We start from the raw sequence: 20,107 nt of genomic DNA, 5'->3' as shown, positions 1-20,107 counted from the left end.
ACTACAAACCAAATATATTCTTTACCATATCTCATAGGCTGTTACGAGTTTCTGAACTAAACATTAACTGCCCTGGACAAACTAAGGACAGTGGGTTGTTAATTAACTTTTAAAGCTTTAGTATCAGAGACATTATTACTGAGGCGAGACATGCAGTCCGCCACATGCCGCGGTCTACCTTGCTGCTGTCCCCAGGAGCAAAAGTCTTGCTCACTGAGTTCTTGCTCTGTTCGATCCACAGCCGGGCCAGACCCCAAAGAGAAATACCAGAAGTCAATGAATATTTCCAAGAAACCAAAAAGACTCCTAAACCTCTTGCAATCTCTGACAGAGTGTACCTGCAGATGGGGAGAGCGGCCTGGGGAGTAGGGCTGGGGTCTGGTTGGTCTAACTGAAGAGGATATACCAGACGGGGAAGAAGAGGGGCTCAGGTTACGCAAAGACCATCGAGAGGAAGAGGAGGAGGAAGTTGGGATCCGAGAGAAAGAAGAAGAAGAAGAAGAAGAAGAAGAAGAAGAGGAGGAAGAGGTGGAGGATTTAGAGGAGGAGGGAAAGAATCGAGAGGAACCAGCTTGCCCATTGGAGAAGTTAGAGAAGAGAGCCCAGACCTCATCATCCAGCTGTCTGACATCACCCTGGAGAGGCGGAAAGCGGAGCACCGGAGATACAGAAGATGTGTAACCATGGTAACAGTAAAAAAAAAACGGAGAAGGATTTGGGATTAAGCTCTTCCACCATGTACACTGATGCAGAGTCATGCTGAGTCATGCTGTTTAGTCTATGATGCTTGGATGTGCTGCACAAAAACATTTGGGCCCTGCTGAAGGAATAGTTCTCACTCCAAACGGCCGACTCACACCGATGAAACACACAAATCACCAACTTCTTGCACTGTAGTCCTGAGTCAAGTCAGACCTCCTTGTGTTTCACACACATGCAAATGCACTCGTAGAGTCTGACAACATGCTCCTGCTTCAAACCCAAGGTGATGCTTCATGCTGCTACATCTACTGTACGGAGGGGATGTATTCTTCAAACTCTTAGCGCGTTAGCTTATAATGACAGAAACACTGTGCATCAGTTATGCGAGTGTTGCCTTCATTCTAACAATCTACGGTGCAGTTCATACCCGATACCTGGCTAGTTCTTTTGACTCTGTGGACGTCTTTACGTTCAGAGGCCATTAGGTTCCAAATGGAAGCATCCTTCCTTAGCTGCTCCTCTGGTGAGTGCGAGTCACTCTATTGATGTGGATAAAGCAAGCTCTTTGATCACTTTCCTTATCACCGAGCTGATGGTATTTGGAAGTGTTATGGCAGTGTTATTCGAGCAAAGTTAAACGGTATGAAGTTCTTAAATGGACCGTTAATGATCAATCCGTTTACATGGCTCATGTGATGTGGAGCAGAACACAATTTCTGTGTGCAAGACGCACAGCGCTGTGAGTGGTCAAACCTAAGAAACACCTAGTGGCCACCTGCATACGTTACGCCGTAAAACACAATGCTTCTAATACAATTCAAAAAGCACAAGAGTGATTAAAACCAGAAAATGGATAATGTACGGCATTCAGTATTTCACACAATGCCACATCAACAGTCATTTTTAAACATGCCAGACATCACTGTGCTACTACAGTCACAACACTACGGCCACTGACTGACATTACCGTACCTGCTCTGCTCGTTTTGTGCGAGCCGAAAAAGATTTTTTCTACAGAGGGTGCAGAGGCAAACACAAAGAAACGGAGAGCTATGTTATGTAAGTGGACACTGGGGCTCACTAAATCTGTGCACATTATTTTACCTTGTGAAAAACACAGAGTTAAAAAGATGAAACAAAAGGTAACAACAGAGGCAAAGAAGTTGCACAGAGACTGGAAAAAAAGCAATCTGCTTGAAATGAAGTTGGCTTGAAAAGAAAGATTGGCTGAAGGTTTGAGCAAGACGAAGCAGAAAAATGGAAACAGCAATAGAATAAGAGCGGTCTACAAGTTTCTGACGAGTGCTGCTCAGCCCCTTATATACAGCATTAATGGGTTCATAGGTTTTTTTTGGGCTGGTTCCACTGATTAAGCTGCTGTATGCGCTCTTTGATACTGACCATGTCTCCCTGGTAGACCCCTGGAAGCTGCCAGTAGTGAGGCTCCTGTCCCAGGTAATCAAAGTTGGTGTAGGACAGCTGAGTGCCTTCAGTGGAAACCTCCACAGTGAAACCAGTGGAGATACGGTTGGTGCGCTGGCGGTTCACCAGAGCGAATCCCTGGAAGTTTCCTGGAGAAAACACTGAGGACACCTGCAAGAGCATGTACGCACATTTAGATGCGGTTGAAATTAAACAAAAATAAATAATAAGTGCTAAAACTACAGCAGAAATGTTGATTGTGATTGGACATTTGGCTTACTTTGCTGACAGCGTGAACATTGTAAGGAAAACAGGCAAAGCCAACAACTGACTAATCAGCCGCTGTTGAGTCTTGCCAGACATTTGGGAAGCAACAACTCACTCAAGTAAAGGCTGTTATAAGTATCAGTATTTCTTGATAATCTGTTGACTTTACTGGTTTACATCACAGCATTTATTAAACTGTTTTGCTTCCCAATCCATCAAGCTGTCTTTTTTAGTTGCCTGTGCAGGGCTTACTCTAAATGGGAAGTCTATATGTGACCTTATAGATTTCACATCCAGATCTCACCCTTTTGGCTCTGGGGAAATTCTGAGAGACAACATGTCAAAATTTATCTTTGCAGTTACTTGGGGAAGGGTAGATCTGCAGAAATAATTGCCTGGTGGGGAGATATCAGTCAACCTCTGGCAAACATCGCCGATGGATGTGATCTCACTGGTTTAGAACCACTTAAGGATGGCGTGATGAGGGCGAATTTAGACTGAATGAATGAATTTAGACCACACACATCTTTTTGCTATGAAATAAATGTGTGACACTCTTGTTGATATGATCTTTGCTGCCGCTTAGTTGCTTTATCCAGTACAAACTTTACATTTGGTTTGGTTGTTCAGAGGTTTGAACCATTGCACTGCTGCCGTGTCATTGTGTCAGGTACCACTTAAAGGCCTTACCAGGTCTCTGTAGTGGGTAGAGCTGGAGCACTGCTGAGTGACGCCCATACAGAAACAGGACAGGCAGCCGTCTTTGTCTTCCTTGCTGAGATGGAAGGTTCCAGACTTGCAGCTGGAGCAAGATGGGCCCTCAACGTTCAACTGCAATACATTGTTAACTGATGAGATACAAAGAAATCAGTCCATTCTCGTATGCCTTGGAGGTGGGAACGAAGATATACGAAAGATAACAACCACCAGTAAGTTGGTTTGTTTGATCACCTTGCAGCGGCACACACCACCATTGCAACCTTCACTTCCTCTTTGGTCACAGTTGTAGCAGTTACCTGAAACAGGACGGTAGACCAGATAGTTACTGTGTGGCCATGCTCTCTATTTAAAGAGACATTGTTAAATCCAGATTAATGAAATGAAGGGAATCTATGCAACTTTTTTTAAAGATAAAGAACAAGCCAGAAGATGGAACAATATCTGTCATGTTTCTGAATTAAAAACACAGTATGTACCATTGACGTCATTGTTGCCAACAGTACATGTCTGTCCAAGCAGTGGATTGCCAGTGTATCCTGCTGCACATCTGGAACAAAAATAGAAGATGTGTTTGAGTGAATATTTCCAGTCAAGGAGAATACAAGTCTTAACCCAAAGAACAATGAGGCAGGAAGCTGGGAAGTCTGCAATAGGTGATACATTTAATGAATCATGTCCTTTGGGGAGTCTTCTTGACCCAAGGCAGACCTCAACCACGAACAAAGGAATGAGTCATTCAGACAAGGATCGTACAAACTATTCTGTTATTCCATACACTAAGTACTCATATCTGCGCTAAGCACTAGTTTTATAGACACACCCAGCTTTTGCACTGAACACAAAACAGTTTCCCCAGAGACAAAGGTCAAGAAATATTGCTTGGAGATGGATGAAGCATAGTCTCAACATAGTCTCAGATGTTGATTCCATCTCTCATATGAGTGTGATGCAGATGAAACTGAGGAACACCTTTGCACAGGAACAGAAACATTAAAAGAGAAAAAAATCACCAGATTTTAAAAAAAATGTTGAAATAAAAGCTTCACGAATAGAGAACTGATATCAGAACAAGGCAGAGGTGAGTGCAGACAGACTTGGTAGAAGAGGATGCTAAGCTGCTACTGAGGAAAGTTTTTTCTGATAGTGTGACATAGCAAAGCAATATGTATTGAACCCAAGCAAACAACGCCACTGCCACCAGAGCAAACGCTTATCCAACCCCAGATCTGTGCAGGCTGCCCTGAGAGCAGCTGCTGTCAGTCTTACCTCACCTGTCCTCTGGCAGGTCCGCCGGTCAACAGCCAACAAGAGGACTTCCAAGCTATGTACTTGCTTTGGGAAACTCTATTCAAACTAACTCTGAGACGTACAGTAGTTTCTATGGAATGGTTAACTCAGTCCCTCCAGTCAGTGTTGTTTTATAGATTTAAAGATAAGGATAAATGCCATTATATTGGGGAACAAAAAATACATCAAAATAGATTTGGTCATGGGAAAACACCAAAAGTGTTCATAACTAAAGGATATTAAGAATGGACATACAGCTCATGGCAAACACAAAATGACAAACAATTTAGTTTTACATAACATTCAAATAAAATGTTTACAAACAATTTAAACTTTAATTCCCCCCAAAATATGTAGAATGATCTTGAAAACTGTGTCCATGCATTCCTTATATTTCTCTAAATGCTGATGATATGACAGTTGCTCAGCCGTCAATGCTTTGGTCTCAACAACTACTGGCAAAGGTGCCATACAATTTGATTATGGATATTCATGGTCCCCAGAAGATGAATCCAGTTGTTTTAACCTAAACCTGGCCTTTCTTCTTATGCCACAATTGGGCAGGTATTACAAAATATAAAAATATAAAGTACCATTTGCTGTAAAATGTCATGCTCCACTGAGGATAATCCCTATATACTTTGGCTGAACCCCTGACCTTTAAAAACTACAGCCACCATCAGTCCATAATGTTTTTTCACCAAGATGACTCATAATCTAACTGGAAAAATGCCAGCATGTTCATGCTCCCAAGAGGTTTAATCCACCAGAAAGAGTCTACAGTCATGCTAGCAGCTCTGTGACGCTGTTCTCAGGCACAGCTGTGCTAACATACTCACAATGACAATGCTAACATGCTGTCGTTGAGCAGGTATCATTTTTTGCCATGTTTACCGTTTAGAAAAAGTACAACGTACAGCTGAGGCTGATGGGTCATAAACCAAGTATTGGACAAATTACATTTTGACCTGCTGGTCGAGCTAAGTGACAAGCCAGGGAATCACCAAACTCATTGTAATTCATCCTCTGGGGACCATAAATGTCTCTTAGAAGATTGGTGGCAATCCATTAGTGTGAAGGGCCTCATTACTGTTTAAGACTAACAAATAAGTATGTTTTATTTGCTCTTCCAACCTTTTCAAAATGATGCATATAATTATTATTACAGCATGTAATACCACCAGTGGGATGTTAGGTTGTTAATCTAGTTTATAATGTACTGGTTCTCTACCCTTGGAATTTAATATAATTTTTTTTTTTTAAATACCCAAAAATGTAACATGTTTGGGATCTTCGATTAAAAACATCCGTACAAGTCCTAAAATCACAAAGTGGCATGGACGTGTAAAGCTTTTTCAAGACATCAACACATTGGAAAACAGTAAAGCATTCCCATGGGAATGCAGGAAATAAGATTGTTTTTTGGAATGATCTAACAAAGGGTCGGGGTGTAAAATTTGAGGTAGTCTGGCAATAACACAATGGACAAATGTATACACATAAGAGGTACTACTGCTAAGCTATCTCTTCATAGCATAGCACAGCAACAGTTCTGATTGTAATAAAACACACCTTAAAAGTAATTAGTATAATAATATAACACCTCATCAGGATGGCATCTGAAAAGTCCTGTGGCATAAAATCAGTCCCTTCATTAAGTTCCATTGACGTGTAACAGACATAAATATCAGGATCAGAGCATAGAGATATACATAATGGAAACAAATTAAAATAATGAAAAGCAACACATTATTCCCTAGTCATCAGGGATAATTCTGATTGGAATGGCCAGCCTTCCTAAAACAACATGAAGAGAACCGTCCTGATTCTTTTTCTGCTTTGCAGACTTATTATTTCCTTGTAAGAGCTGCAGTAGGTCCAAAACACCAGATTGAGTATTCTTCTTCTTTTTGTTCTTCGGGTGTTTTTTTGTTACTTTCTTCGCAGCAGCAACCTTGGTTTTAGTTGATTTTCTTTTCACTGTTGTGTTAGACTTCTTCTTGGCAGTAGTGGCCTTGGTTTTAGCAGGAGTCATTCTTTTCATTGTTGTTTTAGACTTCTTTGCAGTAGTAGCCCTGGTGGGTTTTGTGGTTGAGTCTGTGTTCTTCGCAGAATTCTTCTTTGTATTGTGAAAGAGCAACTTTTTTGAGTTGGTCTCCATCTGTTTCTCATTTTGTTTATTGTTACCTTTGTGTGACTTAGACAAATTCTTTGAGTTGCCTTCTGAAGGCTCTCCACCCTCCCGGACCTTATTTGTAACTGGTGCATCTGATCGAAACGCCTTGTTGCGTCCATTGCTTTTGACAGGTAAAGAATCCTTTTTATTGGCTTGGCCAGGCTTTGCAGGCCTTGGTTGGTGAGATGGTGGCTCCACTTGAAATTTTGTAATTGCTTCTTTAACTTGCTTTCGATTTTTTTGGCTTGGCTGTGAAACACGTTTCACTGTCACAGCGGACCTCCTCCCTTCAGGCCTTTTTGTTTGAGGCTTCACTGTGGCTTTAGATGTAGATTTTGAAGTAGTCTTAGGTTTACTCAGGGTGGTCCTAAACTTAATCGTTGACCTTGTTGAGACCAGACTTTTAGATGTGACTGCCTTCTTCACTGGTGTAGTGGTGGCTGCTGATTTGAGTTTCCTCTCTCTCTGAGAAGCAGAAGTGGGTTTGTTTGCGGGGAGGCCTGGGGTAGGTATGCTTTTGGGCACCGTGGCTCTGCTGGTGAATGGCATTTCTGTGGGTATATTTCCGACTATAGCGAGTGAGGGCTTTTCTTGCAGCGAACGGGAGACGTGTCTGGTACGTTTCATTTTGTTCATCTCCTGAGCAAGGGCAGTGAAGCCGTCAATCAGGATCTCCAGCCTTCCCTCCAGTCTGCTCAGACGGGTGTCCATGTCTGTGTAGCTCTTCTCCAGCTCGCCAACCTTCTTGTTCTTCTCCCCAGCTGACTGGATGGCGATGAGCTCCTTCAGCTGGGAGCTGAGGTAATTCTGCTGGTCCCCCATAGTGTGAATGCTCTCCTTCATGTCAAGCGTGTTTCTTTCCAGCATGCTCAGGCGTTGGTTGAAGGTGTTCAGGTGAATCCGGAGGAGGTGCTGGAAGCTGGAGTGTCTGATCGCTGGGCTGGGGGTGAAGCGTGGTGGGAGTCTGGTCGCTGATCTGTTGGGGGTGACTGAGACAAAGCCCACAGCTGCTGTAGTGGAATGAATGGTGCGATGGTGAGTTGCTGTAGACAATAAAGTCCGAGTAGGGATTATGGCTGTTTCTGTGGTCCCACCATCAGCTCCACTGCCATAGGACACTATCTCTTTCTCCCAGCTGAAATTGAATACTGCTTCAGCTCCACATAGCACAGGTAGGAGGCCGTCTACATGCTTGTCCAGGAAGGAGTCCCCACAACTGTCTGCAGATGGCATCTCTTCTCTTAATGTCAAAACAGCAGAATCAGGTATGATGCAGGCAGAGACGTTCAGATAGTAAATGATTTATAAGTTGCATCTTACACCCAAGTCACCCCGTCATCTTTGCCCTCGGCGCAGCAAAGATTGATTGGCCAGACAGGAGACCTCATAAATGCCACATCTACATTTATGTCGTTGAAACCCAGATTATATTTTGCCTGTGCACAGACAGAAATCACTTGAGCCAACGCCTTGAAATTACGTTGCCGGCAAAGCGCAAAGCTGAAGCAGAAAGCCACCTCCGAGAATGCTTTTGGAGGTAAAGCAAAGGAAAGAAGAAAGCAATGGTAGGATCTAAAGCAGACTAAAATGAAGGTTTCCTCAGGACATAGAGCACTTTATTTCCTCTTTTGGCAAATTTGATATTGATGACATAATCAGTACCACCAAAGGCCCCTTATCCTATAACAAAGATATATTATTCTACCACAGCAGGGATGACCTTACATTTTTCAAATCAATAAATCCAAGAAAATCCACCAGCAGATCTAGAAAAACAGCACACAGTACAAAACATCCGAATGGGTGGCACCATCCCTGGACTGACACCACTCAATCACAACTGCTGGGAAAACAAAAACAACAAAAGAGATGCGAACCACAGACATGCTTATATCCCTTTCCTGTGAATGAAACCACTGGGTGCTACTGCCAGCCCCCGCTAACCTTGCTGCCTGCCAACCCAGTAACCCAAAACACTGTCCAGACGACCGTGAGAGGAAGACATAGTAGAAAAGGAAAAGCAGAGAATGAAGGAGGGGGCCTACCTTTCACAGCGTCGGCCAGTGTATCCAGGGGGACAGTTGTCACAGGTCGGCTGGCCGTCAGACTCCAGATAACAGGTGGAGGAGAATCTGTGCCAACAGAGGGCCACGCACACCGTGAGAATGCTTTTTTTGGCAGTATTCATGTTATTTCATAAACAATGTGACCTTTGGGATATTTGAGTAGTTTCAGCACTGGCGTTGCACACTGCTTACTTTCCCTTGACCATCATTCAACAGAATAATTAACAGTAATCTACACAGACATGAACTCACTGGTTGCTGGAAGCCGTTCCAGGACAGGGGCAGGGCTGGCAGGCTTGAGCACCGCCCGTTACCGGGTTTCCATAGAACCCAGTCTGACAGCGCTCACACCGTGGCCCGGCGGTGTTGTGGAGACATTGCTTTTGGTCAGGACACACACACAAAAAAAGAGGTGAGATCCATGGAACAGTTGAAAATACAGCACTTGCAAGTGTTTCCACATGTTGGGATTAGCCAAGAAACCATTAGTGCATTCCACTGCACAGATAAAAAAAAAAGAAGAAAAAAAAAGAAAGAAGAGTAGCATAAAACCTACCAGACATCTGCCGGTCTCCGTGTCACAGCCGCTGGCGTGACCGTTGCAGTCGCACCTCTCGCAAGTGCCCAGGTAAAGGCCAGAGCTGGTCCGAGTGTAACCTTCATCACACTCCTGCAACAACATGGAAAAACACCTCAGGTGAGAGACAAGTGATGACAAAGAGGAATACGTCTTTGTTCCACTGCAGCAGAGAGACAGACTGCAATTACCATCAAGGACTGGAATGGAAAAAAAGTTGACTGTGCTATTATTAACAAGCTTAGGCATATCTGTGACTGCCTGACTTTTCTTTCTTTCTTCATACTAGTAAAATAGAAGTAAAATACTTAACTCAAAGTCCACTTTCTAGCTTTTTTTTTTTTGCTTACAAAAAGGCTCAGATGTCATGAGATGGCTCAATTGTGATCCTACGATAATTAGGTCACGTGATGAAAGATAAGCCATCTCCATGACAACTGAGCAGACTCCTTCTGCTGATGAAGACCGTGAGATGCGGATGAAAGCTCTAAAAAAAAAAAAAGCTAGAAAGTGGACCTTTGGTTCAGATTTTTTTTTTGTTAAATCAAACTAAACTGCTTCTCTGAAATCTGCATGTGTACCTGGCAAGAGGGCCCTCTGTATCCCTGAGGACAGGCGCAGTCTTCCACCTCCAGAGCACGTTCATTACCAGTAGATTGAGGAACAGCGACGTCCATCTTGATGTCTGAGATGCTATTTAACACCAAAAGCATGCAATTAACAACACACTTAATGTTCCGTTAAGGGCATATATGCTTTTGGATTCATTTTGAGGTATGTGAATGAGCTGTGCAGTGACGGAGGAAGCTCCCATCATACCTGCTCTCAGCCATGTTGTCTGCGTAGGTGGCCCTGATCATGAAGACGGTAACGTCAGCCAGGGCCATCAGCAGGTGCTCACGAGTACATGGCTGCCCATCAGAGCGACGCCATCCAGACTAGCATCCAGACGGTCGGAGAAGGGAGAAAAGAAAAAGGTTAGTCCACTAATTCAGATTTAGCTAAATGATATTTCCCCCGTGAACAATGAAACACACCTCTCTGAAAGTCACGGTCACAGTTTGTGGGACACGTGGAAGAGGCTTGGTCTGAGAGAAGTGCTCCAGGAAGATGCCATTGCCCTGGAGAACCACATCTGGCTGGCCGTCAATCACCAGCGAGCGCTGAAACGGTTCAAACCGCACTGTGTAGCGAAGCTCCCCGCCATAGGCCGTCACCTGGGAGCAACATGGTAAAAACAAAATTGAATGGTTGAAAGGTATTTCACCCCTATGATACTGTGGGGGAAATCACAAGACTCCTATGTTGTGCTTGACTGTGAACTCAAGCCAAAGGTTCAAAGGAGGCTCTCTGTGTGGGTAAGTGCAGCCTTTTCACTTGACAACATGCTGAGGCTTGACTGAGTGGGACAGAAAGAGCAGACAGATCTAGCTCGACTAACACAGTTTTTTCCTCTCTTATCCCCTAGCCTGCTCTCTACTTTGTGGGTTTTCCTCTCACCTTATCTCCTCTGAAGCTCTCAGGCAGGACCCAGTAGTAGATGTCGTTGGAGACACTCGAGAATGAGCGGTAAACAACTTCAGAGGAGCCCCTCTGGGAGATGCCTTCAGAGATAGTTTTGGTGTTGGCACTGTTGGAGAGGGAGAAGAGCTGCCCGTTCACCCCTCCGCGCACCTGAGAAACACAAACTATTTGTCTGAGATGTGAACTGAGATTTACATCCTCCAGCACAATCACTATTTGTACAATGATTATCACCATTTAGCATCTGAAAGGATTTGCTGATTCAGCGGCACTGGGCAAACACTGAGTCAAACCTTGATACCAAAAATATATTCACCCCTCCCTTTACTATTCGTAGATTGGCAACGTACCTGATCTCTGTTCCAAGTGGAGCTGGCGCACTGTTTGGTGACGCCCATGCAGAAACAACGTAGACAGCCCTCGGGGTTGGTCTCCGATAGATGGAAGAATCCGGCCTTACACTCGTCACACACAGTGCCTGCCACGTTGTTCTGAAACACACACACACACACACACACACACACACACACACACACACACACACACACACACACACACACACACACACAAACACACACACATACACACACACACACACACACACACACACACATGTACATATGTAATCCATCTGCCAATTGGATACTTGGCTGGATTGTTTTACTGGTTTGATTTTTTTGTTCCGTCAAGCTAATTTCTTTCATAACAGAAGACTACAAAAAAATACTAAACAGTAAGACATGTTACCCTCCAATATATTTCACAATAAATGTTTATAATATAATCCTAAAATTTCACTTAGCAGTTTATATATATACCTTGCAGCTGCACGGTCTGCTGCGGGAGCTGAGAGTCCCTCTGTTATCACAGCTTTCTGCAGGGAGAGAGCAATGGAAAGAAGATGACACTGTATGGGGTGGAAAGTGCACCTGGGAGTGTTCCAGCCACTCTGCATACCTGTGCTATGACCACATACTACGGCCTACAGTAACACCAGTGTGGGGGGGGGGGGGGGGGGGGGACGATGGTAATCATTACACAGACCTCCTTGTGGTCATATCGCTGGATGGTAAAACAATCCAGGTGCAGCTTCTTTCAATTTCATGCCTTGAAATGAAAAATAAAAAAAGCCATTTGTTGAACATATACTCACGGCTAGATGTGGTAGGAGAACATCTTCCATTAGGCAGAAGAGGGTTACCCTGGTAACCAGAAGCACACCTGACACAAAACAAAAAGATAAACAATATGATTTACCTGTCGTACCTCAACACCATATTCTGGGGTCGGTTGTGTTCTTCATAGTTTTCAAAGCAATCTTGTCATAAAGTATATATATGAATTCATCTTTACTGCCAGTCATTAGAGGGATTATTGTGTCCTATAAACAATATTAGTGTCATCTACAAACTATCTAAATTGTAATTTAAAGGCACGGTTGATGATATGAGTTTCCTCACTTTTCACAGCGTCTTCCTGTGTAGCCGGGCCTGCACGCGTCACATGTTGGCTGTTGGTCAACGTCCAGGAAGCAGGTGTCAGAAAACCTACAAGGCCCAGAGGAAAAAGCCGTAGATTAAAATCTACAATAGTGGGTTAATAAGTAGCATGTTGAATGAACCGGTGCCAAACAATGTGAATGAGCTCACTTTTGGGAATGTGTCGTCCCCTATGTGTACAGTAGATGTTTGTGTGTGTGGTCTGAGACCTTACCGCCGTGAGGTCTCATAGTACGGGCAGGGGCAGGGCTTGCAGTCATCTGAGCGACCTCTGCTCGGGTCACCAAAGTAACCAGAGCGACACTTGTCACACTGAGGGCCCTCTGTGTTGTGCTGGCAGCTCTGTGGCAGGGAGAACACACTCATTCTCATTCACGCTCATTCTCGTGCAGGGTTGCCACTCAAAATAGGACGGGATAGTTTAACATTTTTGGGACATGCACTTATTCGCGTTCTTGCTGAGAATTAAAAGTGTACTCTATCTGGTTTCTCCAATGTTGCTAACCACAGCTTTAAGCAGACAAACAATCTGTTATGCTCCCAAAAAAGGGGAGTTTAGTCATTACCAGACAGTGTCCACTGATCGGGTCACAGGCGCTGGCGTGTCCATTGCAGTTACAACCAGCACAGGTGCCGAGATAGGAGCCGCCAGGGACACGCTCGAAACCAGGGTAACACATCTCACAGGACAGGCCTGAATATCCAGCAGGACATCTGGGAAAGATAAATATGAGGATCATCTTCCACATTCCTGTCTAATTGTGCAGCACTTTTCACTCCTAGCTAGGTAGCTTTGAGTGTAGACTGCTGTCTGAAGGCTCGTAAGGATCTCCCATCTCACTTAACCGCACAGTGTCACGCTTGAGGTCTTTTATGCCTTACCTGCACTCTTCGACGTCCTTAGCATGACCCATAGTGCTGAACTCCACAGTGGTGGTATCCATGACAATGTCACTGAGCGCCACGCTGACCATGTGGTTGTCGTAGATAGTGCGGATGCTTATGCTGTCCAGGTTGGCTAGCGTCATCATCAGCTCCTCGCGGCTCACAGTGCGGCCGTTGGAGTGCTGCCATTTATCCTAAAACCAATGCCAAGCAGGTTTACTGGTGTGTGTCCTTCAAATTTATTTCATTATATTGATAGGGGATGTTAAGCGCTTTATTTTTTACGTTATGCAGCAAGTCACATTTGGTAAGATATTTTTTTAATCCTCGTTTTTGAATTTGTGGACAACCGCTACAACACTTTTGTATCATCACAAATAAACCACAGGATTGTGCAGAATTTTTCTTAAGCAAAGACGTACTTCAGTGAATTTGATGTCCCTCTGGTTGACCACTCGGGCAGGAGTAGGGTTGCCTCTCCGGTACACAAGCCTGCGTCCATTTCCAACCAGCATTACATCCGGCTTCTCCACTGGCTCAGACAGACCGCGGGCCAATGTGTACCGCACCTTGAACTTCAGGGCACCTCCATAGGAGTCAATCTAAAAAAAGACATACAGTTAATGCTTAAGTTTGACAATTAGTGAAGTATAATAAAGCCTGTAGATCATTTTACTCTTTACCTTATTGCCCAGGAACTGGCGAGGCAGCGTCCAGAAAGAGTCAAGGTTGAGGAAACGGCGCGACAGGTCGACAAGCTGGAACTCTTCCATCTCTGGATTAACGAGAAGCTGAGTGGAGGAGAGAGGAGGAGTGCCTGGCCTTGATGGGTAGGTGACATTCACTCCTGGAAGAAAGAACAACAGATTCACTCAGCCAGGACTACACAAACTTCAAAAAGTTATTCAGTTGAAAGCATGACTGCTCTGTTAGCTCTCTATCAGTTTAATAAGCATCAATGGCTTCAGTGCCTTTGAAGTCTTCCTCCTCGGTGAAACGCAGGCTGATCTGGTTGCGGTAGCGTCCGGTGCCTTTGCAGTTCTTGGAGATTCCAGCACAGAAGCAAGAGACACAGCGGCCCTCCACACTAAAGTGACCATCAGGGCAGTTGCCTAAAATGAACAAGACAAAAACACAAGACGATTTATATTCTTGTTGTAACTAGAATTCAAGTAAAAACAGGTCGTGATGCTGATAGTGAACCCACAGTAAAAGTGAGATGTTCAGTACCTGGATTTGGAGTCGATGTGAGAGTAAGCACGCCGTCAGGGATACCAAACACCAGGCCTTTAGCATTGATGGCCTCACAGGTGTACGCCCCCTGATCGGACTCCTTCACATCGCGAATGGTCAGGGTGCCGCGGCCATTCTCGCTGGTCATGGAGATCCTGGGTACATAGAAACAAAGCGCAAATTGTCACTTTCACAGTAATAATCTCAGTCGAGAGTCTACGGCAGCTATGGCGTGGACCATAACCTTTCTGTTTCTGACTCCCACTGCAGAAATATTGTTACAGAAAGATCCATAAAATTCAACAGTAATTGCCAAACCACACACACACACACAGCAGACTACGCCCCGAATTAACATTCTGATACTGCAACTTTTAGAGCTGGAGTGCACCACAAATATCTCAATAATTAGAATCACAGGTCTAAATAAATTTACGAGTCAGCACATAACCCCTGATCTAACAGGGTTGTCGACAGCCAGGCGAGAAATGTGTGAAGAAGACAACTCATAGCAGTTATTAAATCCTCATGGTCTGCTGCAGATCAATTAAACAAGAATGGCTTTCACCAGATGTTTTGTTTAAGACCGCTTGCTGAAACAGTGCAACACATGCTTTTCAGAATGTAGCATCTCTTTTTATTTTTAACATTCAGAGCATTTCATTTCAAAAGATATTAAAAATTATTTGGACTGCATTTTCCATTAACTCTGAAAAATCTGTAATGTAGTACTGTACAGCAGAAGCATTTCTCATCAAACCCACCTGCCGCTGAGAGGAATGTGTCCCCAGTTGAGTCTCCAGGTGATGATGGGCATTGGCACTCCAACAGCCTGACATGTGAATGTCACCGACGTCCCCCGCGCTGCCTGAATGGACTCTTCCGGCGGGCTTGTGACAGAGGGAGGGGCTGCAAAGTGTCAAGAAGATGAGAGCTGTATTAACCACATAATAAATGCACGTGTACAAAAAGGCCGGCATGTGACTGGAATTTGGCGATCAAGTGAAGCTCATGAATGCCTGAAAGTCAGAGGAAACATAATTCTCCGCTATGGACGGACAATTCCCTTTCAGTTCTCAGGAATGGATGGTTCACAAAAAGCTCTGTGTCTCATTCGCCACATGTGTGAAAAGAGCCTGGTTCACAGCAAATTAGTCACAGCATACAAAGGAACTCAGAGGGTGACTGTAGAGGAGAGTCAAAGAAGCATACAGAGAGAGCAAAAAGGAAGACAGAAAACAGTGTAGCGCGCATGAGAGAAAAAGGAAAGATACGAGCAGAGGGCTGCGGACAGCTGCTGGCGTGAGACTTACTGCAGCCGTACTCATCGGAGCGGTCAGGGCAGTCTGGCTCGTCATCACACTGGTAACTAGCTGGGATGCAGGTGCGATCACTCAGGCATTCAAACTGCTCAGGAGCACACCTGTCGCCAGGACCCTTGGTGGCTGTAGTTATGACAAAAATGGAAAATGATCACAACTTTCAATCACTTGTAAACAGTAGTCCTTTGGCTAGAAAAAGAACTACGCGTATTAACCTATTCTTCCAAGGCAGACCTTTCAGGACTCAGTAAAAGAAATGGAGACTCACGGCAATCGGTTTCATCCGAGTTATCCTCACAGTCATTGTCTCCATCACAACGCCACAGCTTGAGGGCACAGCGGCCATTTTTACATTTGAACTCATTGGGTTCACAGGGAGACGGGGTACCTGTGAAGAGACAGGGGATAAATAGAGCGCACGCTGTTGTCTTGAGAGTGTGCGCACGCGCACAAGTCCGTGTTACGTACCGCATCTGATCTCGTCGCTTCCGTCCGAGCAGTCCCTCTCTCCATCGCAGATGTAGTCGCGAGGGATGCACTCTCCACTCTGGCATGTGGCTTGATCCGCCCTGCAGGGACCAGGTGGGCTGGGGGGCCGCGGGGGCTTCTTGACGGTGGTGGTGGTGGTGGTTGTGGTGGTCGTGGTGGTAGGTGTGTTGGAGACTAAAACAAATCTCTGATTAAACTCAGCGAACGTACAAAGCAGTTACTTAGAGCGGTTACCGTAAGGGAATGAGTCTCACGTCAAAGCCATTATTCCATGCTATATAGCCGACCGTGTTACAACTTGCTGGCCAGTCAAGCGGAAGCCACTCACCGCAGTTGTTCTCATCACTCAAGTCTCTGCAGTCTGGTCTGTTGTCACACAGGTATTCCACCAGGATGCATGTTCCATCACCACACCTGTGCTCATCTGACATGCAGGGTCTGATGCTGGGGGTTACTATGAGAGATGCAGAGGCTACAGTACAGCCGATACACTACAGCAATGTCACATCACAGCGCAAATAACAACAAAGTGAGGTGGAAAACAAAAGCATCCCGGGCCTCTCAGCCATCAGATTACTACAGCGAGTGGCATGTTGTAAACACTATCAATAGGGGTGTGATTCAGGATACTCAAGGAGATTTTAGATGTGCATCAACTTTTCTGCTGGTTGTAAAAAAACACTTAAAGGATAGATAGACGAACAGCAGCATTTCTAATCAAACTCATGCCATGCAAAGGTCTTTCTTATTCACTGTGGACTTTAGAGACACTCAGAAGTCTACTTTATATTGGTGCTTCCATGCAAAACATTCCTCAGACCACATGACCGCTGCTCGTACGTGTCATCGTACAATTTCAACACAAAAAAAAAAAAGAAAGGATATGCTCGACTGTTCTTTCTAAAAAGGCACTACGGTCCTCCTACAGCTTCTACAGTACAGTCGGCTCAGTCACCATGCAGAGGGCATGGCGCAGTACAAACCTGGCACTGCTATAGGCTCCACTGGAGGCAAAGATTGAACTAGAAACCAGAGGGAGATGTTAAGGGCCTACCGCTCTGGTGGACCTTAATTTGCTGTAAACATACAGCCAGCTCTTGCGTAACTGAGTCACTTCACGTCCGTGTTAAGCGGTGTCCCTCTTTGGCGAGGTCTTACCTTCCCCGAGCCGTCTGAACTCAAAGCCCTTGACCGATGTGACGTAGGAAGCAATGGATCCGTCCTTCACCACGTTGTACAGCACGCTGCGTATCTGTTCATCATTGCTGTTGTAGTCAGAACCCACATCCATCTCCACAAATACGTCCACGCCATCCTCTCTTATCATCTTCCTGCAAAGAGCAAAGAAAAGCCTGGTGAGTCTGTGGCGGCGCACTGCAAACGGTTTAACAGGAAGGCTCACGAGAGGTAAAGTTTCTTTTTAGCGTCCCCTTAGAGGAATTACTCACTGCAGTTGAATTACGGACTACAGGCCTACCACTGTTGGCCTTGTGCAGTTTGGAAAAGAAATATCTCCTGGCTAGAGTAAGACACCCAGGCAGCAGCACACAGCTGCAGGGTAACTACTTTTGGATGTCACAAGGCATGATTTAAAGGATTGGTTCTTACTTAATGAGGACCACGCTGACTGTTTGGACACCTGGAATCCTGTTGTAGTCCGACTCCAGCTGCGAAGGGAAAACCAGCCTCGGTTAAGTTGAAATATACAAGCCTGGGCCTTATTTTCAGACATAAGGTCACACATCCTTAAATCAGCTAAGTCATAAATAACCCGGCTGAAACTTATAAGGTAGCCCTAGCGGCGTACTGTACATGTCTGTTTATCCTGTTAGAATAGGACTTACCGTGTCCACCACTGCTTCGGAGATCTCATTAAAGGCCGAAGAGAAGATGTCCTCGAGCTCGGGGCCGTAGACCAGGGAGTCAGTGAAGTTGACGAGAGCTCTGTAATAAACTAGAAACACAGATATGGGAGGAGAATCCGTCAGCTAAAAAATACAATAGCACACAACGACCAACAGGCTCAGCATTAATGTCCATCTGTTGCAGAGTTCGGATATTATAAGCCTGATCCGAGATTAAGTGGTTAAGTTGATCAAAGACAATGTGATATGGGATACTGTTTGGGAATTATTTTCCTTGGGAAAGGCTTTGGTTAAATATTTCAGAAAGTCAAAACTGAAGAGCGTGACTGTGACTTAAATGAGAGCCACGTACAAATTATGGCATCTATTTCCATATCTCGGTTGTGGTCAGGTCTGCGTTAAAACCGACAACTGCAGCGTTGCGCCGCACATCGGCCGCGATAAGAGGCACACGCTGACACAGGCCTCCCAAATACTCTAACATAACCATGAAATGGAAGTATCAAGGCAGGGCTTCCTCTCTGTACGTGTCTTTCTGTGGGTCATGGACACGGAGACACATAGCGTACTCACAAAAAAAGTTGCACACAGGTGCCGATAAAGCCCCCTTGTTGCAAAGGCAGAACTAAATATGCTGCTTGTAACCTAATCAATGCAAACATCCAAACACACAGTACGTGGACATCAGCCCAAATAGCATGGCCATGAGTTTGCACCAGATCTCCTGATTGAACGCAGATGATGTCAGAGAGTTGGAAGGTATTTTGGAGTTTGAGTGTCACTACTGTGGCAGCTGCTGCGGAGGAGGAGGAGGAGGAAGAAGACGAAAATCCTCTGTGAATGATTGTTGAAGGGGGCCTCAACATTCCCTCCATATGTACCAAGTCATTTCTTTTAAAATGTTTAAATTCTTTGTGACAAGTTGTTTTTTGACAGTAGAATGCTTCTTCTCTTCACACACTTACACGGCCCTTCACACAAAAAAAACTCCCATCTACCACATATGTGGACAAAAGAGTTTTCATGCTATGTATCATGAAGTCTTGCCGATTTGTAATAAAATGCATTGGTAAGCAACAACACCTAAATTAATAGTGCTACACTAACCCTAACACTTTCTATGGCACACATCTTATCACATACTGTATCAGCGCCAGTTTCAATTCCACATCTCAAAAGCTTGACATTTTATAGGATCAACTCTTTCCAAAGTTGTGTTGACTTTTGAGCGTTCATATTTTAACACCCCCTCCCCCGCTCCCCCCCAAAAAAAGGATTAATTCATCTAATCATCACTCCAGTTATAGAAACATTATCACATTCCTTTAAAATAAACGTCTTGTTGAGCTATATTACGAGTAACTCATCAACTAAAAATGTGGGCTGTATTATTATAATTCCAATGTCATGGGCTTAGTCCATGGAACTTAAAATAGCCGAGGCCCACAGGGTGCCCTGCTCTCACATGCCTGCCAACACTTTGTTGGGACGGGCTAGCCAGCCTCTGATTTCAGACTGGCAGTGTGGGTTTAGGGAGGAAGTCAATATTTGAGCAGTTTCTTGCAGTCGGATGCTACTTGCCATGCCAAAAACAAAGAGTCATGTTCTAAGTAGGCATCTCCTGAGCCTCTTGTACAAACATACATGCCCAACTAGGTGCAAAGCAATAAATATAGACAAACGAGCATACAGCATGCAGAGAAAATACCAATACTATTGGTGTATATTGCTTGCATTTCCTTTCTCCGTGGATAATCACTTGACATGTGGACACTTGACATCAGACATTTATCATGCTTACAAAGAGCGACTTAATTAAAAGTCAAAGAGTTTGTTCGTTATCTGCATTACAGGCCTGTGGAGAACCCCTGCTGCATTTTGCTCCACTGGCTGAGCTTTGGCTGATAAACAGCTGTCCTCTCTAAACGCTGCTGAAGTCTCTCTCCTTATACACAGCATTGGCACTACAAGACATCCCTTATTCCTGGTGAGACAAAAGCCACATTTATGACAAAGTAAACTGAGCAATGCCCATGAAAAACACACAGTGAGGTGAACATGTAACAACAGAAC

The 20,107-nt window shown here is 44.6% G+C and overlaps 1 protein-coding gene across 9 annotated transcripts in view; it reads right to left on the bottom strand.

Annotated features, from left to right (window-relative positions):
* hspg2 (heparan sulfate proteoglycan 2) overlaps positions 1 to 20,107 on the bottom strand; it is an 87,231-nt gene that overhangs the window by 32,914 nt on the left and 34,210 nt on the right. For 7 of the 9 annotated variants that reach the window (XM_068732870.1, XM_068732872.1, XM_068732876.1 and 4 more), the window contains exons 4-36: positions 18,014 to 18,123; positions 17,778 to 17,836; positions 17,328 to 17,500; positions 16,498 to 16,623; positions 16,149 to 16,343; positions 15,949 to 16,068; positions 15,672 to 15,803; positions 15,123 to 15,267; positions 14,356 to 14,513; positions 14,097 to 14,237; positions 13,809 to 13,972; positions 13,548 to 13,727; positions 13,123 to 13,319; positions 12,807 to 12,954; positions 12,455 to 12,582; positions 12,202 to 12,288; positions 11,895 to 11,962; positions 11,560 to 11,615; positions 11,092 to 11,232; positions 10,718 to 10,891; positions 10,255 to 10,434; positions 10,037 to 10,155; positions 9,799 to 9,910; positions 9,197 to 9,310; positions 8,893 to 9,020; positions 8,620 to 8,706; positions 3,588 to 3,658; positions 3,343 to 3,407; positions 3,082 to 3,222; positions 2,104 to 2,295; positions 1,675 to 1,713; positions 339 to 635; positions 179 to 226 (exon numbers count right to left, since the gene is read on the bottom strand). In XM_068732870.1, the coding sequence (XP_068588971.1) occupies positions 179 to 226; positions 339 to 635; positions 1,675 to 1,713; positions 2,104 to 2,295; positions 3,082 to 3,222; positions 3,343 to 3,407; positions 3,588 to 3,658; positions 8,620 to 8,706; positions 8,893 to 9,020; positions 9,197 to 9,310; positions 9,799 to 9,910; positions 10,037 to 10,155; positions 10,255 to 10,434; positions 10,718 to 10,891; positions 11,092 to 11,232; positions 11,560 to 11,615; positions 11,895 to 11,962; positions 12,202 to 12,288; positions 12,455 to 12,582; positions 12,807 to 12,954; positions 13,123 to 13,319; positions 13,548 to 13,727; positions 13,809 to 13,972; positions 14,097 to 14,237; positions 14,356 to 14,513; positions 15,123 to 15,267; positions 15,672 to 15,803; positions 15,949 to 16,068; positions 16,149 to 16,343; positions 16,498 to 16,623; positions 17,328 to 17,500; positions 17,778 to 17,836; positions 18,014 to 18,123 (4,295 nt within the window). The remainder of the gene's footprint in view (positions 1 to 178; positions 227 to 338; positions 636 to 1,674; positions 1,714 to 2,103; positions 2,296 to 3,081; positions 3,223 to 3,342; positions 3,408 to 3,587; positions 3,659 to 8,619; positions 8,707 to 8,892; positions 9,021 to 9,196; positions 9,311 to 9,798; positions 9,911 to 10,036; positions 10,156 to 10,254; positions 10,435 to 10,717; positions 10,892 to 11,091; positions 11,233 to 11,559; positions 11,616 to 11,894; positions 11,963 to 12,201; positions 12,289 to 12,454; positions 12,583 to 12,806; positions 12,955 to 13,122; positions 13,320 to 13,547; positions 13,728 to 13,808; positions 13,973 to 14,096; positions 14,238 to 14,355; positions 14,514 to 15,122; positions 15,268 to 15,671; positions 15,804 to 15,948; positions 16,069 to 16,148; positions 16,344 to 16,497; positions 16,624 to 17,327; positions 17,501 to 17,777; positions 17,837 to 18,013; positions 18,124 to 20,107) is intronic. The other 2 variants (XM_068732878.1, XM_068732879.1) reach the window with 1 other exon arrangement.

This window comes from Cebidichthys violaceus, unplaced genomic scaffold (assembly GCF_023349555.1).
Source record: "Cebidichthys violaceus isolate CVI_PGR_0920_01 unplaced genomic scaffold, fCebVio1.0.p SCAF_6, whole genome shotgun sequence".
Taxonomy (NCBI): Eukaryota; Metazoa; Chordata; class Actinopteri; order Perciformes; family Stichaeidae; genus Cebidichthys; species Cebidichthys violaceus.
The sequence above is the reverse complement of the archived record's forward strand: the minus strand, read 5'-3'. Positions and strand labels throughout refer to the sequence as shown.